The 22,248-nt window shown below is 49.8% G+C and overlaps 5 protein-coding genes across 5 annotated transcripts; 2 read left to right on the top strand and 3 right to left on the bottom strand.

The window, feature by feature from the left end:
- Positions 1-3,278: 3,278 nt before the first annotated feature.
- DEU56DRAFT_248014 (WD40-repeat-containing domain protein) lies at positions 3,279-4,153 on the top strand (the record flags this gene model as incomplete). Its single annotated transcript, XM_041345281.1, has 2 exons — positions 3,279-3,940; positions 3,998-4,153. Coding segments are annotated over 2 exons (678 nt in total), but the record flags the coding sequence as incomplete, so codon positions are not given.
- An 839-nt stretch (positions 4,154-4,992) lies between these two features.
- Positions 4,993-5,590, bottom strand: DEU56DRAFT_732998 (peptidase M17, leucyl aminopeptidase; the record flags this gene model as incomplete). The annotated part of the gene is made up of 4 exons (XM_041348309.1): positions 4,993-5,078; positions 5,146-5,360; positions 5,413-5,482; positions 5,536-5,590. Coding segments are annotated over 4 exons (426 nt in total), but the record flags the coding sequence as incomplete, so codon positions are not given.
- Positions 5,591-7,798: 2,208 nt separating this feature from the next.
- Positions 7,799-9,492, top strand: DEU56DRAFT_884397 (P-loop containing nucleoside triphosphate hydrolase protein; the record flags this gene model as incomplete). The annotated part of the gene is made up of 2 exons (XM_041356160.1): positions 7,799-8,615; positions 8,669-9,492. The coding sequence occupies exons 1-2, from the start codon at positions 7,883-7,885 to the stop codon at positions 9,490-9,492; spliced, it is 1,557 nt and encodes a 518-aa protein (XP_041210567.1). The 5' UTR covers positions 7,799-7,882.
- Positions 9,493-10,240: 748 nt separating this feature from the next.
- Positions 10,241-12,514, bottom strand: DEU56DRAFT_792337 (uncharacterized protein). The gene is made up of 9 exons (XM_041352703.1): positions 12,329-12,514; positions 11,868-12,268; positions 11,604-11,817; positions 11,489-11,556; positions 11,364-11,427; positions 11,119-11,316; positions 11,056-11,061; positions 10,929-11,002; positions 10,241-10,874 (listed from the first exon to the last, which is right to left on the bottom strand). Exons 2-9 carry the CDS (start codon positions 12,169-12,171, stop codon positions 10,573-10,575), a joined length of 1,230 nt encoding a protein of 409 aa, XP_041210566.1. The 5' UTR covers positions 12,172-12,268; positions 12,329-12,514; the 3' UTR covers positions 10,241-10,572.
- Positions 12,515-12,631: 117 nt separating this feature from the next.
- Positions 12,632-19,327, bottom strand: DEU56DRAFT_792331 (uncharacterized protein). The gene is made up of 28 exons (XM_041352702.1): positions 18,461-19,327; positions 18,234-18,406; positions 18,132-18,182; positions 18,018-18,080; positions 17,870-17,969; positions 17,528-17,822; positions 17,435-17,474; positions 17,136-17,380; positions 16,963-17,084; positions 16,884-16,909; positions 16,786-16,831; positions 16,364-16,732; positions 16,015-16,310; positions 15,896-15,965; positions 15,771-15,839; positions 15,398-15,723; positions 15,262-15,343; positions 14,820-15,212; positions 14,672-14,763; positions 14,382-14,616; positions 14,120-14,328; positions 13,796-14,060; positions 13,663-13,743; positions 13,594-13,608; positions 13,494-13,542; positions 13,070-13,444; positions 12,946-13,007; positions 12,632-12,893 (listed from the first exon to the last, which is right to left on the bottom strand). Exons 1-28 carry the CDS (start codon positions 19,118-19,120, stop codon positions 12,747-12,749), a joined length of 4,956 nt encoding a protein of 1,651 aa, XP_041210565.1. The 5' UTR covers positions 19,121-19,327; the 3' UTR covers positions 12,632-12,746.
- Positions 19,328-22,248: the final 2,921 nt, after the last annotated feature.

The following is a 22,248-nucleotide window of genomic DNA, read 5'->3' as shown; positions in this document are numbered from 1 at the left end:
GCCTACCAGGAACGCGCACCGACATTCTCTCCCAGATTACGGAATGGATCGAGAGCAGCGACGATGCTGCTCAACGTGTGTTGTGGCTATCTGGCCCTGCAGGCAAGGGAAAATCAGCTATAGCTCATACGATTGCCAAGAGGTTCAAAGACAGGGGAAGGCTCGGGTCGTGTTTCTGCTTCGACAGGGCCCAAGTGAAGCGCCACGAAAATGTTTTCTCCTCCATCGCTCGTGACCTGGCTGATTGTGATCCGGAGATAAGACGAGCGTTGGCGGATGCGGTCAAAAATAACATTTCACTCAAAAATTCGACGGATATTTTTCAGCAGTGGGAGAAGCTTGTGATGGACCCGCTAAAGAAGTTATCTGCGTCAAGTGTAGGGCCTATCTTGATCGTGATTGAAGCGCTGGATGAGAGCGGCGGAGAGAAAACGCGGCGGGACCTTCTTCGCATACTTGCTGGTAAACTCCAGGGCAAAGGACTTCCCGACATCACCGAACTCCCATCCAACTTTCGGATTCTTGTTACCTCACGCCCGCTTCACGATATTGAAAAGGTGTTTAAAGGGGCTAATCATATTCTGCGGTTGTCCATGGACGATATTCCGCTACAAGTTGCGGAGCGTGACATTCACGCTTTCGTGTCCGAGGAGCTGAAAGGGCTACCAGAGTTTAACACAGACCTTGCAGTCCTCGCTGCAAAAGCCGATGGACTCTTCGAGTGGGCGCGTCTTGCATGCGGATACATCAAAGATACCCCCGCCGGTGTTCGCAAAATGCCTCGCTTTGATGCTGTCGTGAACCGCAGTGCAGGAAAGCAGAAAAACCTGTTGTACGATATCTATCAGGTCATTTTGAAAGAAATTATGAACAGGGATCAATATGATGGTGACGAGTACGAAGAAGCACTCGCAGGTTTTCGTTCTGTGATGGGGCAGATCTTTGGCGCAGCTGAACCACTCCCTTTCGACTCCCTCAATGCCATGCGGAGCCATTTTCCAGACCGAAGAAGGCATGACGACATGGCCATCATAAAACATATGGGATCCCTGCTCAGCGGCACCACCAACTCATGTTCCGCCATCCGACCCCTTCATGCATCCTTCCGCGACTTCCTCACAGACAAATCATCCAGCGGAGACTTTTTTGTCGATGTGTCTGACGTACAGCGCGACCTTGCTTTCGCATCACTTCGAGTGATGGAACATGACCTTCGCTTCAATATATGTGATTTAAAGTCTTCATATATCCCTAACCGTGAAGACACGGGGCTTCCTCGACGAATCGAAACATCCATCCCCCCACATTTGTCTTATTCCTGCCGATTCTGGGCTACGCACGTACGAGCAACAGACTTCGACACAGAACTCGCAAATGAAATACGATCATTCTTCGTCCACGAACGGCTGCTTTTCTGGATTGAAGCACTTGGCCTTTTGAACGCACTTAGCCTCGCAGTTGCTGCACGTCCGCTGATTGCCCAGTGGCTGAATGTGAGCATATGCTTGTTAGGCAATGTTGGACGAAAAGCTCACAACCAACCACAGGGCCGTTCTGGATACGAAGATGTGCGGTCCACCGTAATGGATGTGCAAAGATTCATTCAAATCTTTGGCGGCATGATTTTGCACAGCACGCCACATCTCTATTTATCAGCGCTACCATTCTCCCCCATGAACTCCACCGTAGCTACCAATTTCACTACAAGGTTTCCGAATAGCCTTCGTCTGGCATCCGGACGTGATCTCAACTGGGCAGCTGTTCAGACTGTGATTAGGGGGCACATTGGTGGGGTTACCTCGGTCTCATTCTCGCCGGATGGTACTCGCATCGCGTCTGGTTCGGAGGATAACACTGTGCGGCTGTGGGATGCAGCAACAGGTCAACAATTGGGTGAGCCCTTCCAGGGGCACACTGACTCGGTTTGGTCAGTCTCGTTCTCACCGGATGGTACTCGCATCGCGTCTGGTTCTTTGGACAAGACTGTCCGGCTGTGGGATACAGCAACAGGTCAACTATTGGGTGAGCCCTTCCAGGGGCACACTGACTCGGTTTTGTCAGCCTCATTCTCACCGGATGGTACTCGCATCACCTCTGGTTCGGAGGACAAGACTGTGCGGCTATGGGATGCAGCAACGGGTCAGCCATTGGGTGAGCCCATGGAGGGGCACACTTCTTGGGTTTTGTCAGTCTCGTTCTCACCGGATGGTACCCGCATCGCGTCTGGTTCTTTGGACGAGACTGTGCGGCTGTGGGATGCAGCAACGAGTCAGCCATTTGGTGAGCCCTTCCAGGGGCACACTGACTCGGTTTGGTCAGTCTCGTTCTCACCAGATGGTACTTGCATCGCGTCTGGTTCTTTGGACGAGACTGTGCGGCTATGGGATGCAGCAACGGGTCAGCCATTGGGTGAACCCTTCCGGGGGCACACTGACTCGGTTTGGTCAGTCTCGTTCTCACCAGATGGTACTCGCATCACGTCTGGTTCTTTGGACGAGACTGTCCGGCTGTGGGATGTGGCAACAGGTCAACAATTGGGTGAGCCCTTCCAGGGGCACACTGACTCGGTTTGGTCAGTCTCGTTCTCACCAGATGGTACTCGCATCGCGTCTGGTTCGTACGATAGCACTGTGCGGCTGTGGGATGCAGCAACGGGTCAACCATTGGGCAAGCCCTTCCAGGGGCACACTGACTCGGTTAACTCAGTCTCATTCTCACCGGATGGTACTCGCATCGCGTCTGGTTCGGAGGACAAGACTGTCCGGCTGTGGGATGCAGCAACAGGTCAACCATTGGGGGAGCCCTTCCAGGGGCACACTAACTCGGTTTTGTCAGTCTCGTTCTCACCGGATGGTACTCGCATTGCGTCTGGTTCTTTGGACAAGACTGTCCGGTTGTGGGATGCAGCAACGGGTCAGTCATTTGGTGAGCCCTTCCGAGGGCACACTTCTTGGGTTTTGTCAGTCTCTTTCTCACCGGATGGTACTCGCATCGCGTCTGGTTCTTTGGACGAGACTGTCCGGCTGTGGGATGCAGCAACGGGACAGCCATTGGGAGAGCCCTTCCAGGGGCACACTTCTTCGGTTAACTCAGTCTCGTTCTCACCAGATGGTACTCGCATCGCCTCTGGTTCGTACGATAGCACTGTGCGGCTGTGGGATGCAGCAACGGGTCAGTCATTGGGGGAGCCCTTCCAGGGACACACTGACTCGGTTTGGTCAGTCTCGTTCTCACCAGATGGTACTCACATCGCGTCTGGTTCGGAGGACAAGACTGTGCGGCTGTGGGATGCAGCAACAGGTCAACCATTGGGTGAGCCCTTCCAGGGGCACACTGACTCGGTTTTGTCAGTCTCATTTTCACCGGATGGTAATCACATCGTGTCTGGTTCGGAGGACAAGACTGTCCGATTGTGGGATGCAGCAACGGGACAGCCATTGGGTGAGCCCTTCCAGGGGCACGCTTCTTTGGTTAAATCAGTCTCGTTCTCACCAGATGGTACTTGCATCGCGTCTGGTGCGGAGGACAATACTGTGCGGCTGCGGGATGCAGCGGAGCCATTCCACGAGTTCACCGAACCACCTTCCTCCACACGCACTTTGGACATGACACCTTGTACACAGGAGAGTCTGTGTCCTGTTATATCCGACACTTGGAACAATCATTCCATTTGCTTCTCATCCACCTTGGGACATGCGCTGGGCAACCCCGCTGGCCTGCTCGAGGGCACCCCTTACCAAGATTCCGATTCAACCCCTTTCTTGTTGGCAGCTGATGGATGGATGGTGGGACCCAATCGTCGGCTCCTCTTTTGGGTGCCTCCAGCTTCCCGATACGCATTTTATTCTCCTGGAACTGCAATGGTGATCCCGAGAGGGCATGTTGAGCTTGATTTGAGCCAAATGGAACATGGAACACGCTGGTCGAATTGCCGAGATGCGTGAGTTCTTAGTCTTTCCTGTCCATCCCTCGCATTGTCTAAATTCAACACATCTAGCCGTACTCCACAATGATATTATTGCGGCAGTTTATGTATGGAGAGGTCAGATAGAAATACATGAATTAAGTTTGATTTTTGCTCCCTGTTGATCCTAATCGCCGCTCAAGGTTGCTACTGTCCCAGACGATGTATCATAGCCAGACTTAATTACGCTCTGTCCCAGCTCTTTGTTGTCGTTATATTCCTGTATAATCGAATCCATCAGCATCGAGATAATCTTACAGCCGTCGTTCTTTGGTGTGATTCTCACCCAACGAGATCCAGTGCGCATGCATGTATGCATGATTGATCGACTCATATTCAGCCCTGTCACGACTATTCCTGAGGACAAAGGGGGGAAAACAATATTCATCGACCAATCAGTCTCCAGGGAGGAATACTATATTAGCAGTGTCAGTGTTGCATTGTTGAGATACATGGAGCGCACCGGCCAGTGACATAATCTAGCATATGCTCTTTATACGACCATGGATCGATGCCCTTTCAATTACACTGGTGAACAAGGCATAATCCCCAAACGTAAGACAGTTAGTCCACACAAATCAAGTAATCATTTGATCAAATATTCTATCATACTGCGCACACAGATTCTACCGCTATGGTCACCGATGTTATGCAAGAAGATAGAACCCTAGGGTAGTGACACATCTCTGCGGATACATCTCATACTTGGCTCGAGAAACGTCTGAAAATATTCTACCAATGCTCTGCGTGATGATATTAAATAAATGCATCTCCTACAATTTCTTTAAAACCTCTTACCAAACAGGACGTGGGCCCCATTCCTTTTTCTTGGTATGGTGATGGGCGCGTGAACTAGAATGGAATGATCAGCGATCAGAAACTAATGATGGAAGAGCCATGATAAAGGGCGCATTGCAAACAACGTCGTGGTTTAGATCGCACTTGTTCCCACGACATACGTCCTGCACTTGACATCAAATAAACGAGCAAATTCTTATCGCCATAGCCCCAGGAATATCAAGGTGAGCCTACTGGACAGAAAGTCCCTGCCCATCCTTGGCCTCAGTGCCATCTACAAACGCCTTAAGGAACAGTGCAGCGGTGCATGCACCTGCTGGTTTCTCGCCCGTTTGAAAAAGACAACGTCAAGTTCAAGCAAAGCTCGCATCAAGATGGGTGACTAACGTTGCACCAATCAGCGTTAGAAGAGTATATCTGTGGATCATAATATTCGTCAAAGGGCATGCGAAAGAAGCGGGTGTACTCGCTCTCTCTGGCAACTCTCAGTCGGTTCCAAAGAGCAGGAGTTTGGTTAAAAACGTCTCGGGAGGCAACAATGCAATGACGTACCGTAAAAACACCGGTGTAGATCTCACCCAGTGCGGTATACATAGCCCTATGTATAGCTTATAAATTGAAGCTGAGAAGTGTGAGGAATCAATGCATACCAGATAAGAGCGGCGTTAACGTCGATGACCGTGTCCGGCTTAAACTCGGTTGATGCGCGGTACAACACGTCTTTAAGAAAGTTAGAATTCCTCATGACGTCAGTGGATAGCAGGAGTACGAACCAGCTAGAACAAGACGACCTTCAGCATCCGTGTTGCCGATCTCGACAGATTTGCCAAAGGCTGCGTTGTTTACGGGATGATTTATTGATGTCCGAGGACGGCGGCCCCGAGATGGATGCTATCTTCTTTCTGCCTTATGCCCAATAGTCCCGGCATGGGGATGTTGCCCACGTCATCTTGAGTGCTCTGTCCTGACGATGACGCGTAGGAATATCGACGAGCTCGAACTTTAATCTGAAGATACACTGCTGCATGATGAGCCGCGCTGGACGGTTGTCATTTTTGACGCCACACACAAAAAGACAGCCTGCCAGCACAATCAATCATGAAGTAGTGGGTTTCGCGTTCGACGTGGTTACATGGAGTAAGAAGAAAATGAATAGGCGGGCTGTATGAACACAATTCTGAACTCGCCTGATACCGTCATCTTGAATCATTCAATAGCAATGTATCCAGATGAAGGTCTCAGACGAAGTCAACAAAGGCGTGACACATCACAAAGGACAGTATGAATTCAAGGAAGTTCGTCCGGACTCCGAATGTATCAAGCAGAAAACACTGAGACCTAGGGAGTTTGCGTCATGGACAAGTTGTCTTTCCCGGGTGAGAGCACTTTGATATATCTAGAAGAAAGTCAGATTGAGCTCGAGTTGCTTCATTACGACCGCAGGTTATCCCATGCAGCATGCATAGGACATAGGTAAAGCTTGCAACACATTGCCAATGCAGCTTACCCGACACTGCACACAGGAAGGCGTTCAACAAATACTCAAATTATAGAAACTTCAAAAGGCCCACTTGTCAAATAATGTACCGGGTACCCGCTTTGTGATTAAGTCGATGTCTGCATTGAGCCATTTGCATTTTTTTCTGACCCGGCGATCCCGATCACTGATGCTGCCTTGATGACATTATTGGCGTATTGCCCCACGATGTTGCCGACAGCTCTGTATCAATGACATTAGAAAAATCATCCGAAGTAAGATAGACCTACCCCGCAGCCCCACTGACAATCAGAGAATCGCCTTCAGAACACATGCCACGCGTTGATGACAATTTACAGTACGCAGTATATCCAGAGATACCGAATAGACCGAGAGCGGCAGTAATTGGCACGTTTTCGGGCACCCTGTGTCAGATCAGCAGTGCGAAGGACCAGAGACCGCGTTCACGTATGTGAGGCAGGCATGCTGATGAATTTGCTTTACGCCTCCCTCATTGAAGGAGCGATGCAGGAGTCCTCTTCTGAGACATCATTCTGAATCAATTCATATCATCATCGATCTGGGTCCAGCTTGCACATGGATGAAAAACGAACTTCGTCGCACACTGGCAGGGTCGTTGGAGAAGACACATTTTCCACGAACATTTCTCCATCTTCAATATGAGGTAGCCGTTCCTCTATCAAGGCAAACGTTGCATCATCGGACAAGTCAAGGACCACAGAATGTGCAAGAGAATTCTTGACACGCCAAACTTGTTGGGAGGGACATGGTGGCTGTCAGGGATTACAGGTCACAAAAGATAACGGTTCTGCCATGGATGCGTTATCTACCTTGGTGCTGGCGTGGCGTTGGTCAGGCCTGGGTGAAGGTGGCAGCGATTCATTGGAGTTTCATTCATCCACCGTGGCAATTTTCGCCCAGTTTTCCGACTTCCTCGTGATGTGTACATAAGCGGCTCGCTGTCGACTTTCGCCGCCATACAGGGGTTAATCCTCTTTAGTCTTATTTTCTTTTCCTCTTGTTTTTCAACCACATGGCGTCGTTGCTGGCCCTGCGCCAACTTCTTGGTCCGGGCAGCTCAGAGATAACCTCTTCGCGGTTCCACACCTCGTCTGTAGTGTTGACTCAACTGCGCAGGAAATCCCGAAAAAAGTCGAATTTCAAGCCATGTAAGTCTCAGATGTACGTCTGTGTGACCTCAAACATACTTTTCACTAGCCTCTCCACAACGCACTCGCCTGGCAAAATCGCTTGAGCCCACAGGAAAGGCGAAGAGGCTGGGCAAAGTCGAGATAGCACCAGCACGTCCAGAATTCAAGCGTGATGCTGTCCCACACGAAGGCCTTGCGCCGCAAAAACGAGAGAGCCCACTTAGGCGGAGGACGAATCCTGAAACAAGAGCCATCCCAAAGCGCCGGGCGCCAACTGACGACGCGGATGCTGAGACTCAGGTCAAGAATTGGGCTATCAAAGCCCACTCTGAGCGTGTCGACAGACGCAAGGCAGTAGCACGTCAACCCCCTACATCTCAAGTCAATATCTTAGAGGAGGAATTTGATCTTTCTGGACCAGCCGCTTCCTCAAGCAGGAACCTTCCCACTCAATTCTCTTCTCCACCCTTGATGCCTGGGTTGTTGCAGAGTTTACAGGAGACACTAGGAACGGAAGCGAGGCCCACCGCAATTCAAGCATCCTCAATGAAGCATCTATTCCAGGAACACGTCGAAGGCGAGAAGTACAAGGAGTTCCTTCTTGCCAGCGAGACAGGATCTGGAAAGTCGATAGCATACCTCCTCCCCGTACTTCAGGATCTCAAACGCACGGAGCACGAGCAGTCCAATGCTATTGTCCACCATTCATCTCGCAAGCCTCTCAATCCACGTGCGCTCGTACTTGCACCTACGCACGAACTCACTCGCCAACTTGCGAGTTTTGCGAAGAGCTTGTCCCATGTCATCAAATTGCGCGTCATGTGTGCTAGCAAGGCCAATACAGCAAGTACGGCCAAGTCTAGTGGAACGGCTTCGAAAATGAAAGGGAAATTCGAGGGAGCTGGTGCTTCGAGCGACACTGAGTTCATCATCTCGAAAACTTCTCGTGGGTCAAGACCGGTAGACTTACTGGTGGGCACGCCAATGAAAATTCTTGAGATGGAGCGCGGGAGGGGCTGGAACTGGGAGGAGCGCGCGCGAGAGCGAGCCATGAAGATAGGGAAGAAAGCTGAAGAGCGCGAAGATGTAAAGGAAGAAGACGGGGAAAACAAAGAACCACCGCGAGAGTTCTGGATTGACGAGCCCGAGATGGGTTTGGAGAACGTGCAGTGGGTGGTTGTAGATGAAGCAGACGTCCTGTTCGGTGCGTATTCATCTCAGGCTCTAGCTACGCACGCGTTTACTAACATCATACAGATCCGGACTTCCAGGAATCCACTCGTATGCTTCTTGCAGATATTGCAGCAGCACGTGGATCGCCTGTCCCGGTAATTCCTGCCTCAGCCCTATCCTCCACTCCGGATTCAGACGCATCCGCACAACCAATCTCCTACCCATTCAACTTCCTTCTCACTAGCGCAACAATCCCCGCATCTCTTTCCACCTATCTTTCTAACAACCACCCATCCCTCACCCGCCTTGCATCCCCACGTCTGCACCACCTCCCTTCGACCCTCCGCACAGAACACACCTCCTGGACAGGCGGGAACAAGAGCGCAGACATCGAACGCCGCATCCGTCGCGTATGGGCCGAAGACGCCCTCGTGCACTCCAAAACCGCCACAGGTCCCGGCCCCATCAAACTCTCCAAACTCCTCGTGTTCTGCAACAAGCGGCACAAAGTCGAGCAACTTGCTGCATTCCTTGACAGCCGCGGCATCAAATGCGTAGCGCTCACCGGTAGTGCCGACGCGCGCAAACGAGGCTCAAACCACCACCTTGACGGGTTCTTGAAGATGGCTGGGCCTGAAGCGACGGGACCGGGTGTGTGTGATCCGGCTCAGACGCCTCATGTGCTTGTTACGACGTCGTTGCTCTCGCGCGGGTTGGATTTTTCGCCGAGGATCCAGCATGTGTTTATTGTTGATGAGCCGAGGAATATGATTGATTTTTTGCATCGTGCTGGACGGGCTGGAAGGGCGGGTGAGGCGGGGAAGGTGGTGGTGTTTGGGAGGGCGAAGGGGAGGGGGAGTGGGCGGGCGGAGGAGGTCAAACAGAGGGTTAGGGCTGTTGCTGGGTAGACGGTGGTGGTGGTGGTGGGTCATTTTAGATTGGAATGGTCGTTTCGACTGATGTGATGTGTGTTATCGATAGGCGTCTAATAATCTCTACCCACCGTTTGTGCATCCTGTGCCTGTCTTTGTGACCACCGTGGCACAATGCAGAGCTAGAATTTGCGTTGCTTAACTAACCCCTAGTCACAGGCAATCTCCCACCAAAGTGTTGCTGCAGGGGTATGCGCAGGTAGCAAATTGCGCGAAGAAATGCTACTTGGAGGCTTGGAGCCCAGTTGCTGCCGTGTCTATCAAACCTGCAGAGGTGATACCGTGATCCTTCTTTATAGATACTAGCTATCGTAAACATTCCCCCCTGCAGCTGCACAGCACTGATCAGCACTCAGCCTAGATAGGAATCCGCAACTCGCGCTGCGATCCAAATTTCCCGAGGGCTGTCCTGATTGTTTTCTGTCCTCCCATCCAGAGTGGATACAACATAGACAACTTGCAGTTCACCGATATCATTCGACTGCTCAACCGCGCTGAGTGCCTTCAAGATCAGTATCTAACAGGCTCTCTATGTTCGACATTCAGCGTCTGGTACTCCTTTGCCGGCACCGAAACTTTGACGATCCCGCGAAGTATACTCGTTACCGCAATGCACCCATTCGTTTCTCACGCAAACATAGATGAAATGGTACTGAGGACTCTTGCAAGATACCCTACAGATAACTACCGCACTCTTTTTGCCGTAGCCTTTGTTTTTGAATCCATCGTAATACTTCTCTTTAACGCGTTCAGCCACACCCTTCGTCCACTTCATTCAAGTGATCAAAATGAAGGAACAAGTGATATGCGATTTTCCTCTCTGCCCTCATTGCCTCATAATTCACGTCCCATTAATGATACACCAAATAGCAACACAACCAAGCTGGAGGGCAAACGAACACTAGTTTTGCCTCAGTGAGAGCTACATGGTCCATAACACGCATGCCTGATTTTTCTCGAAGCGAGTTGAGCGCCGCGTTCAAGCGTTTTGACATTACCAATGCGCATTGCCTGCCCCCTGCAGGTTACGCGGAATGATTTTTTTTTGACATCATATCATGCCATGGGTTTAAGCTTTGTCACCAACTTCCCAGAGTTGCCGCCGGTGAACAGCATCCCCCAAACCTGTGGAACATCTGTGAACGGTACCTCCACAATTTCCTCCGCATCTTCGAGCGTGATGTCTCCCCGCTGAAGTGCATTAGCGATGTCTGGATAGCCTTCCGTGGCCACTCTCTGGGACCCGTCCGCCGGGAACATAAAGTCGAGGGCAGTGAAGCCTTGAATAACCAAGCGTTTGGTTGTTACTTCGGACCATGTAGTACCCATCGTGGGTATCCCGACGTCCTTGTCGTATCCTGCCAATAACGGTTAATAACTTGGTATGTCAGTCGCAAGCGTATGTTTATAACCTGAAATGGAACCACACGCCGCGATGCGACCAAACCGTTTGATTCGTGTAATCGCCAGATCCAGGATAAAACCACTGGTGCACCTGCTTTAGACAACGGACGTAAACTTCTTGCAAGTGCAGCTTACCCGACACTGCGCACAGGAACGCGGTTAATAAATACTCAAAATATAGAAACTACAAAGGCCTACTTGTCAAAGAATGCATCCACAAGGTTCGGAGTCGCGTCATGAAGATCTTGCGGAAATGTATCTGCTTTATAATTGAGGGCGATGTCTGCACCAATTTCCTTGAGCCATTTGCATTTTTTCTCTGACCCGGCGATCCCGATTACTGTTTTTGCCTTGATGACATTCTTGGCGTATTGCACCACAATGTTGCCGACAGCTCTGTATCAATACCATTAGAAAAATAGTGTGAATTAAGATAGACTCACCCCGCAGCCCCACTGACAATCAGAGAATCACCTTCCTTGAGTTTCAAGATATCTTTCAGACCATCTATATGTGATTTCCCAAGAAGTCAAAATGTAACACATCCCACGTATTGATGGCAATTTACAGTACGCAGTATATCCAGAGATTCCAAATAGACCAAGAGCGGCAGTAATTGGCACGTTTTCGGGCACCCTGTGTCAGATCAGCAGTGCGAAGGACCAGAGACCGCATTCACATACATCAGAGGTAGGCATGCTGAGGAGTTTGCTTTGACCACCGCGTATCGTCGCCACCCAGCAGTCATGCAGAAAATGAGGTCGTCCACCTTAAATCCTGAGCTAGTGTTGTCGTTGATCGCAAGAATACGAGCGACGGAATGAGAAATCACTACGCCTCCCTCACGCACGGGAGGGGCGCAGAGGCTCTCTTCTAAGACATCCTTCTGAATCAAGCCTGGAACATCATTATCGATCTGGGTCCAACCACATGAATGAAAAACAAACTTCGTTGCACAGGGTCGTTGGAAAAGTACACATTTTCCACAAGCATCTCTCCATCCTCAATACGAGGCAGCGGTTCCTCTGTCAAGGCAAACGTTGCATCGTCGGAAAAGTCAAGGACTACAGACTGTGCAGGAGAATTCTTGACACGCCAAACTTGGGTATGTGTTGGGAGGGACATGGAGACTCTCAGGGATTCCGGGTCACAGAAGATTCTGTTATGTGTGGATATAAGTGGAAGCATTATTTTCCATGGTGCTGGCGTGACGTTGGCCAGGCGCGGGCGAACATGGTGGCGGCATGTCATTGGAGTTCCTCCTTCCACATTATAGACCAATACGTGGCAAAATTCATTCGGTCTTCCTCGTATGTTGGGTAACCTGACGTTAATCTCTATAGGCAGACCAAATAGAAGGAAGATAAGGAGTCCTTCCATTCCCATGTACTCATCTGTGACGACTTACATATAACTAATTTCTCCATCTACGTCTCGTCCACTCGGTCCCGCTGTAGTCTCCCGTAGTAGTCAGACCATTGGGAGGGGGTGATGGGTGATGGGGATGGCTCGAGGGAGATCAAGTGATGCACTCACTGTTCATTCTTAGTTAATGTGTTATATATTATGGTAATTCCGGATGTTTCCGATATCCTCACTTAGTGTGAAAGTCACCCCTTCCTAGCTACACAACAACTTGTACTGAATTACTTCTTATCTTCTGTCCGAGACTGAGGATCACCCCTTGCATCAAGGTGTTTTCACAGCCTGAGGGAGACAGTCGTTTCTTCTTAATAATAATTCCGCTCTCAGCTCTGATTATATATGAGAAAATAACCCAAAAGCGCATACATAAACAAGTCAACTATTGAGTCACTCGTACTCGATCATGCCCCAGCATTGGCTGCATCGCGTTCAGCCTTGGCCTTGGCAGCCGCCTCAAGCTCAGTGAACGTTCCACTCTTGAGGCACATCGTCCTGAAAATCCCATCCTCCTTCTGGATCAAATTCAAAGGTGTATCGAACTCCGCAACCTAGTACAATTACACGTAAGTATGAGTCCGCTCAACCAATTGTAACACGTACCTCTCCTTTATCGAGCACAATAAGACGGTCGTAATCAATCACGGTGCGTAATCTGTGTGCAACTGAAAAAGATAGGCATGACATCAGTGAATGCTAACTAATCTCCCAAAAATAAGTTACTGACCTGTGAGCAATAAGGAATCCGTGAACTCCTCCCTGATCGTCGCCTGAATTTTCGCGTCGGTATCAAAATCAATGCTGCTTGTTGCCTCGTCAAGGACAATAATCGCGCTCCGCCTCAACAGCGCACGCGCCATTGCAATTAGCTGCCGTTGACCCTGCGAGAAGTTTGTGCCGCCTGCGGATACTTGTGTGTCGAGTGTGATGGTCGTCTTGGAGTCCACGTCAGTGACAGCCGTCGACGCAGCAGAAGAGGCAGCGTCGTCGGGCGTGGATGCGCGAGAAGGTGCGCGAGAGGTGTGTTGAGATTGGTATGCACTTTCACTGATCATTTGCACGCGATATAGGACGTCCAAACATTCGCTATCTTCGTGTTCACCTGAAAAGGGTTCATCTTCTGTATACCGCAGCCAAAAATGTTAACGCACTGAATGGATCAAGATTATCTCTCAAAGTGCCCGAGAATAGAGTTGCGTCCTGCCACTAGCTTAATCCCATGTGAGGCGCGGCACCAGAATACAGACTCACCTGAGGAATAAAAGTCTTGCATGCGGAGTTAGCAACAGGGTACACACAATCGATATATCGCAAACTCACCAAACGAGAGCGAAGGTCATGGACACCAATCGTAGAGATGTCAATCCCGTCGATTAGGATACGACCACTGACAGGATCGACCTGACAGATCAGATCAGCAAACACAGACCGCCCCTTACTAAGTATCACCTACAAAGCGAAGAATGCTCATTGCCAAAGTCGACTTTCCACTACCAGTACGTCCCAAAAGCCCAATTCGCTCCTTCGAATTGAGAGAGAAAGAAACATTATGCAAGACAGGAGGGAGCTCAGGGGCGTATTTGATGACCAGATTCTCAACAGTTATCAACCCTTCCTTCGTTGAGCTAGAAGGCCAATAAGCAGGAGGACGGCTAGACTCGATGACGGCAGGAGGTTCTTGAGGTAAATCGAGGTATTCCACAACACGCTCGACGGAGCTAAAAGGGCGAGATGGATACACATGAGCACAAGAACATCGACAATCATTTCCACATACTTTAAGTCAAGCTCAAGGGCTGTCCAGAACCGACAAGCCCAGTAAACACTTGAGGTAAAGGTCATCGCACTCGTGATACATAGACCCGCGGTACCAGCCTTGACATAACCTGATAGCGCAAGGAGTGTAGTGGTCAACACAGCCAACCCACCGAGCGCATCAAAGTTCAACAAGAGCCATCGATTCGTCATCCAGAAATTGTACCACATCTGTCACAGCACCTGTCAGCGCCATCGTACAGTAAGTCCGAATTTGAGTCTACCTTGGTAGTAACGTCGATTTTGCTGTGTAGGTCATCCAAAAAGCGCTGTTCAGCAGAGAAAGCCCGAACCGTGACAATACCTTCGAGCAACTCGCCAAACCCAGAGAAGATGGGCGATCGGGAATTAGACTCCATACGACGGAGATCTCTACCAGTCTTCAGATACCCAAGAGCCAGCAAGCGGTAGAAGAAACCTATCACCACAGCAGGGATAAGGAAAAGCGGGAAGAAAAACCTAGGAAGCCGATGGTATGAGCACATGAATTGTAGAGACATGAGCAGGGACTTACACGACGGTGATAATCGCAGCCGCAAACGTCGCCAGTGACTGGTTGACAGCTGATAGCGAGCTAGCAAGATTGCTGTCGATAGTTTCAATATCCTACAGGCCACCGTGCATTAGTTGACAATTCATCATAGCAGTCCTTTTGACCATACTTTTCCGAACCTATTGAGCATGCGGCCAGCCGGCGTGACATCATGCCAGCGCATCGTAGCACGCACGACACCCGTCAAGAGCTGGCGGAAAATAGATCTTGATGCTTTCAACGCTCCGTTATACTGAATAGCAGTCGACAATATGCTGACTGCGGCGGTGGCAAACCCGATCAATGCGTACACACCAACGTAGAATAACGGGTGTTCATGAACGTCAGGCAATGCGATCGGGCCGAAGCCAGTGGTGTTAACATGGAAGTAACTGTTCGAGTAGTGTTGATGGTCATGGTAGGGCATGTAGCCGTTCATCAGCGCCTCGTTCTCGGTCAATACAGAGGACGTCATGATGTAGGGAGCTGGCTCGGTATCCTCGCCGTATGCTTGGCCCCATTCCTATAACAAACATGAGATTCCGAGAATGAAAAAGAGGACATTGACTCACCCGAACCCAGAGCTTCTCAATAACACCCAAGCTTTGCGAACAAACAATCAGAATCCCAAGCAAAAACCACGTGCGGTACGACCTGCCAGCAACTGCAATCAGCCAAACAACACCTGGTATGCAACAAAACTCTTACGATGCCTTCAAGTACGCATTATAAATCGACCACTTGACGCCTCCAGCCTCCCGGTGCTCATCCTTGATAAGCTTGCGAGGTTTTTTCTTCGATCCCACAGACGCGTCTGCCTCAACGCTGTCCTCCTGCAATTCGACAGGGGTCTCGATGGCCGCCACAGGTTCCTCTGCTTTGACTTCCGCAGTGGAATCTTGCGCAATGTGGTCCAGAATGCCCTGCGCACGGAGATCCTTGACGGTTCCCTTGGTATCGATACGACCGTCCAGCATGCGGACGAGGTAATATGTACCAGGAAGCACGAGCTCTACGTGGTGAGTAACCAAGATCTGTGAACGGATTATACACCGCTTTTCATCATCGTGAATGAACATACCACAGTACGGTTTTCCATCAATGGTCCGCGGAAGAGTCTCTCGTACAAGAACCGGGCAGTATGGCTATCCTGTTCGCAATATACGCATGAGAGCGATGTATGAACGGGTGCAAAGTTACACTCACCACAGCACTCAGTGGGTCATCCAACAGGACATACTTCGTGCGAGCATACACCGCACGGGCGAGGGCAACACTGAAAGACCATGAGCTACCCAAACAAAGCTCGAAAAACCACACCTCACCGAGCTTTCTGGCCACCCGACAAGCTGACACCCCTTGAGCCAATTTCAGTTTCGTCTCCATCCTCCAAGATATTCAGGTCCAGCATTAGCGCACAACACTCGATGACATCGTTGTACCTCTCCTCATCATAAGGTTGCCCGAATAGAATGTTGTCTTTGATGGACTGGTGGCGCAGCCACGGTGATTGAGCGGCATATGACATCGAGTGCATAAGTCCATTCTCGTCGATCTTCGATGTATTCTTCGAAATGGTCAATTTTCCGCTGATGGTAGTCATCTCGCCCAGCAATGCCATCTAACAAAGAATATCATGTGAAATTTAGATCTGATGGACGAAACTTTACTCACAAGCAAAGCAGTCTTACCACTCGCCGTCGGTCCAGTAATCACAGACAGTTCACCCTCGGGGAACCGTACCGAAATATCTCTGAGCTCGAATCTATGATCTTCGGAGGGCGAACGGATGGACTCAGACTCGGAATCAACGGCAGTCGCAGTCTCGTCGCTCGGAGAAGGAGAGTGATCTTTGCCCTTCGCTTTTGATGTTTCCTCAGGCTTCTCGGGTACCTCGTTCCACTTAAAGAAGCCGTTCTCGATTGAAAGGGTGTCATCCTCTCCATCGACATGGGGCGCGCGAGCCTTCTTGATGGAAGACACATGCTCGTCGACTTCGTCCTCCTCGAGGTATGTCTCGATACGTTTCAGTGCAACGCCAGTCTGAAAGCCCGCCATCAGATACAACTCTCTAAAAGTGAATGATACTATCATACCTGTAGGATCTGAACAATCCAAGCTGGAATGATACCTAGTGGCTGACTGACGCCTACATGAGCCACGGAACGAGATAAATACATCATTCACCACTTACCGAATCATGCCGAACAGTGCGATGGACTGCAATACCGCGTCAGCAATCTCAGCGGATTTCTAATAATCACTGAACTAACCGTGAATGCAATCGACACAGTCAGCTGGTTGCCTTGATACACAAAAACGAGGAATGATATGAGCGACACCAAGATAGGAGCGGAGGTCCAGATCAGTGAAAATAGCACTGAGTTGATCCGAGCTGATGATGGTTCGTCAATGGACTTCCAAAAATGACGGTGTGGCTACTTACACTTCACCATCCAGTTCATCTCCACCCCACGTGCCTCCATGGCCCGTTGAATCCAGCGGTCCTCCCACGCGAAGAACTTGATGAATTTGACAGCACTGATGAGTTCGTTTAGGACTGCCATGCGTTTGTCTCGCGAAGTAGATACACCCTTCTGGATGCGAATGCTGCGTTTAGTGACATAGCTGTTCAGGGGCCAACCAGCGAGAAGAACAACAAAGCCAGCAAATGCAGATAAACCCAGAAGACTGTAAATAGAAGGTAAGTCTCATACGTCGATTGTCATGAATGGACTTCCTTACTTGTAGAGGAAGGTCGTGGCAATGATAATCTCGAACGGACCTATCAATAGCGATGGATAAACTATCGAGCAAGGGAAGACAAATATAACTGACCTCCATAAATGAAATACGCGCCGGATATCATCATGGCAATCCTATTAGCATCTACGGCCATCAAATTGACGATCTTTCCAACATCTGCACCAGCCTTTGGGTCATCCGCAGTCGGATTCTGGACAGGCTTGATTCCCGCTTTTTTGTCGGCAGCCTCCTTTGCTTTGTCCTTGTCGATGATGCCTGAGTAGTCCTGGCGCTTCAGAGCTTTGTCGTAGATGGCAGCCATCAACTCGACACGTATCCTTGTTGCTGCTCGCCGCCCGAACCACAGGTGTTGGACATCGGCTTCCGCCTGGTGCAGCATAAATGAGAGCTCGAGTGGATGGCTTACATACATACCTTTAATAATGTGCACAGGAAGGCTAAGAAAGCGTATATGTATGCTTGGGATCTGTTCTGTGCGGTAGGTTCAGGTTCATCGATGGCATCAAGGATACGCCTGAGCATTGTTAAGTTTGGTGGCAAGATAATAAAATGCAGTACTCACTTCAAAAAGAATGGCGAGGCATAAGTGAACGTGACGCTGACATAGGTCAGGCAGAAATCCAGTCTGACTCGAGCGTTAAGTAACATTTTCAGTAAAAACGGGCAAGGGGCTCACAAAAGATCCTTTGAGTTGGCGGCCCACAGACGGCGAAGGAGAGAAGAACGACTGAGCATCGACATCAACAAGGGGTCGCGTCCTAGCACGGTCTATACGTACATGATGGTGCTGAACTTGATGAACACTGGACGGGATTGCTGAGTAGGACTAAGGTTCCAAACGTCATCCTCGTTCATGGTCATGTTCGAGCCACGAGTAATGAGAGGGTAGACCCATGAGAACATGATCCACTCCCACATGGTAGCATAATCTTCAGGCGAGTGCTTGACATACTGTGATGCGAGTAAGAAAATAAGAAGGCGGCAATTAAAGAGATATCAACCCACGATATCTTCCTTCTTGATACGATTGCTTGGCAGTTCAAAGGGCATATTTCCTACGACGGTAAGGACCACCAGAATAGCGATGAGATTAGAAATGAGGCCCAAGAATGGGAGGTGTGGAGGCAATGGGACACCGAAAACTTCGTGCTCATACAAAGTACCACCAAGCAGGACGATGCCAAAGACAAAGTGAATCATAAACAGGGCGAAGAGATCGTAGTGAATAGTTGGCTTAGGCCAGAAGACAGGCTTGCAGGAGGCATATATCCAAGTGGCAGCGATGAGAAGTGGTGCGATACCTGTCCAGATATGGGCCTTGTTCATGATGATACTGTATGCACCGACAGCGGTCCAAACGAGTGCCTGAACCAAAGCGACGAACGAGAGTAGTACAGTGTGCCATAGAGGAACGGTGTTGTCGACGACGACGTCGCATGTATTTCCCTCTTGAATATCTAGAGCTTCAGCCTCGCGCAAGGTCAAAAAATTGCGGAAGGGCGATTTGATAGCGTTGGTAAGTGGACGAGCGAATGCAGGAATCCGGGGTATGGAGAAGAGACACGCTGAGACAAGCACAGCGGGTACAATCGCACTGAGAGAGGCGCGTACGCAGGCATTTGATAGATCCAGCGCGCCACTGTCTGGACACAATTGAATCGCCATTGCTCCCCAGAGAAGCTTTTAGACGTGCTATCCCGGTTGACTTTGAACCAAGTCGGGACTAAAGCACGAAATGCGGCACCAGTGCTTCGAAGTACTGCGTAGGTAGTCGGTAGTGAGCAAACTGGATTCTAAACGACAACCGGTAATGAACACGTTGGTTTGTAACATTCAACGAACCTAGGTTCAACTTTTCGGCTCAAATTCAAGCGCTCGCTTACCACTCAACAAACCGGTCCTGCGCACTGCGCAGTAATAATTATCAAGATTGGTGTCATGTGCTCTGCCGCAACTTGCCGCATCACAGTCATGTACAGGCTGGCGCCATCAGCATCTTGCAGACTAGCGCTCACGGACGAATTGATTTGCTTTCTCGACTCCAGAACAGAGCTTCATGACATTACTATGTCCTCGTTTCATTTACAATCGGAACTGATACAGCGCCAACCTCGGACGTCTCAGACTCTACCGTAGCCATGAATTCCATGATGAAGGTATATTGGGATTTGTATGTTATCCCACACTCTATCATGGGTTTGAGGGATAATATTAACAGGTGCGCCTCCGATGAATGCATATTTGTGTTATGCTGATTGCCGCTGGATCGACAGCGATCCTTGAGACTCTTCTTTGTTCACAGTACCTTGAACAGCGGCGATTTCGTCAATAGTCTTTCCGCCCGACAATGGTCACTCCCTTGATTGCATCCAGAGGCAGAGCCAGCCAAATTTTGTCTCATTCACAAAACATGCGTGCCGTATCGATTTTGGTCTCAAACACCCATGTGACACCATTCAGTGTGTCGCAATGAAGTTCACAGCAAACTTGCACTCATCAAAATTCGCCTAAAATATGAAGGTGCAGTTCTACGAGCTGCGAATATAAATAATCCCTGAAGCACATGTTAAAAAGCCTCTTTTTCCCCAGACAAAAATGTTATCAAAGTCGCCTTCAATGTGCTACGTGTTACATCCACCACATCGCAACACGCGGATAGGATCCTTTCAGTGAGTATTATGTATATTGCGCATTTGATCCGGAGCTCGATGCACCATCGCCTACTCAGTACATTGTACGATCACATCGCGACCTTTTTGACCCATCAAGTATCTGATCAGATGGCTCTACTATCCGAGATAAGATTTTATCAGTTCCAAGCACATGCTACAAGACGTCCCCAATGGTGGTCGTTGCAGCATATGGTGTCAATCAATTGCACACACGGTCGCAAATTCAGTTTCATCATTGCCTTCCCAATGTAGGTATGAGGCCAAGAAATGATGGTTTGCAGTGAGGGCGTAGGGCCGATTGTGGGAGGTTGTGCCATCGCTCCGGCCGGAGCCTGCAAAATGTAGCTCCTGAGCTAGCTATTTGTGGCCAGAGACAAATTTCCTCTTCTGCGTCCGCATTTCCAGGTATTGAATGTCATTGCCTGTTTCGATATTCAACTTACAAGAAAGTCCGGAAAGGTGACTCTACATCGGCCCCATCCTTCCTAGCATCGTTGGTATGAGCAGAATCAATGCAGACCCTCCATATACGGAAGACCCTAGGGTGGGGAAAATCCGTATCAAGCGCCTTGGATCTGCAAAGCCAATCATTCACAACATGGACACGTCCTCACGGAGCTTGTCCCGTCCTTCACAGGTTAGCACGGCATCCCTCCTTGGCCTGACGCAGTGGTCTCATGACAAGTGTCCTGAAAATGGGCTGTTTAAACGAGATATGTCAGAGAATCTGTCACCACATCTGCACCACTTATCTAATCCCTCCTCCTACGCGTGTCTGCAAGGCGAAATCAGAAGTTTTCGATGGAGAGAGGCCTCCCCGAAACGTCGCACTTTTCGGTATCTGAAACAGCGTGCTGTTTTACTAGAATCGATATGCCGTCAAGTTGGGAATGGAGAACGCTGGGTTCATCATTGCCACAATCCCAGCATGGCAGCAGCGATAAACAACAAATATATGGCTAGCTAAACTCTCGTGAGCATCACACGAGTCGCGCCGAGCTAACGATCTCACCTCGAAAGATGAACTCCGCAGTATCCAGCTTTGAAATATTGCGGGTGACGAAACATTGAAGCATGATATAGGGATGCTGGGCGGCAAAATAAGCTCACCGATGCAATCGTGCGTTTTTGTGACTATCCGAGTAGGCCGACTATAGAGAACGTTCCGATAAGCTTCACTGATTTGCCTAACTGATGCGCGGCGCTGGGCGCCAGCGGAGAGATTCTGCACTCACGATTCGTCCGCGACACATCACGGTTACTATCATGGATAAAGGAGTATCACCTGGTGAGCTTTGTTTTATAACTTGGGCGACACCGTACCTGAACCTCGGAAGGCAGATACTTAAGGTTTCCGCAGGGCGTAATTGCTATCACGGCTTGAAAATGGAGAGCAAAGATAGCTCCATGCTTATGGCGTTCCAGCGCTTGAAGTGTGCGGAGCATCGCGATCATCACAAATGCTAGAGTACTTACCTGACGAGCGTTTCCTGTAACTCTGAGCTTGACCGATACTGTATCACGTACGTTTATGATTATAACAACAACAACACCATCGAAAGCTAAAATGGTCCATATTCTACCATATGTAAGGACCAGGCGTTTGTTCCCGCGGTCGCCTCCATGTGCGCGCTCCACTCGAGCCCAAGGCTTTGATTTTCCACTCTGACTCACGCGTGTACTCCATTCAGGCTTGGCGCTCCAATTGTGCCCCTTTCATACCCTGGTGCGTTGTGATGGTGCGTTGTGATCCCTCCCAGTTCAATTTCCTTCGTCGTGGCGTCCTGCTGCTCCTTCCACGGTATTGTTGGCATTGTGCCTCTATAGAGACAGAGGGCGGTTGCAGCAATCTTACTGTCTCCGTTCTCACTTTCGGTGGTGGAACTGCGCCGCCCGATGATGTCAACATTAATGCTCGCATGATTACTGCAATCGCAGGTAATGAGACCGTCATCCGCAGGCGAGCGGATCACTTGTTCAAAATAAACTCTGGCCGGTGGTCCAGGTGTCTCGATATCTGTCGAACCTGGGCTCAAGCATACTCCATATCTTAGCGCTCGTGGACAGATTTAGTACAAGTGATTATCATACGGAACAACCCGAAGTGTAGCACTGCCGCCA

The sequence above is a fragment of the Suillus clintonianus genome (genome assembly GCF_016758775.1).
Source record: "Suillus clintonianus strain FC179 chromosome Unknown DEU56scaffold_21, whole genome shotgun sequence".
NCBI lineage: Eukaryota > Fungi > Basidiomycota > Agaricomycetes > Boletales > Suillaceae > Suillus > Suillus clintonianus.
The sequence above is the reverse complement of the archived record's forward strand: the minus strand, read 5'-3'. Positions and strand labels throughout refer to the sequence as shown.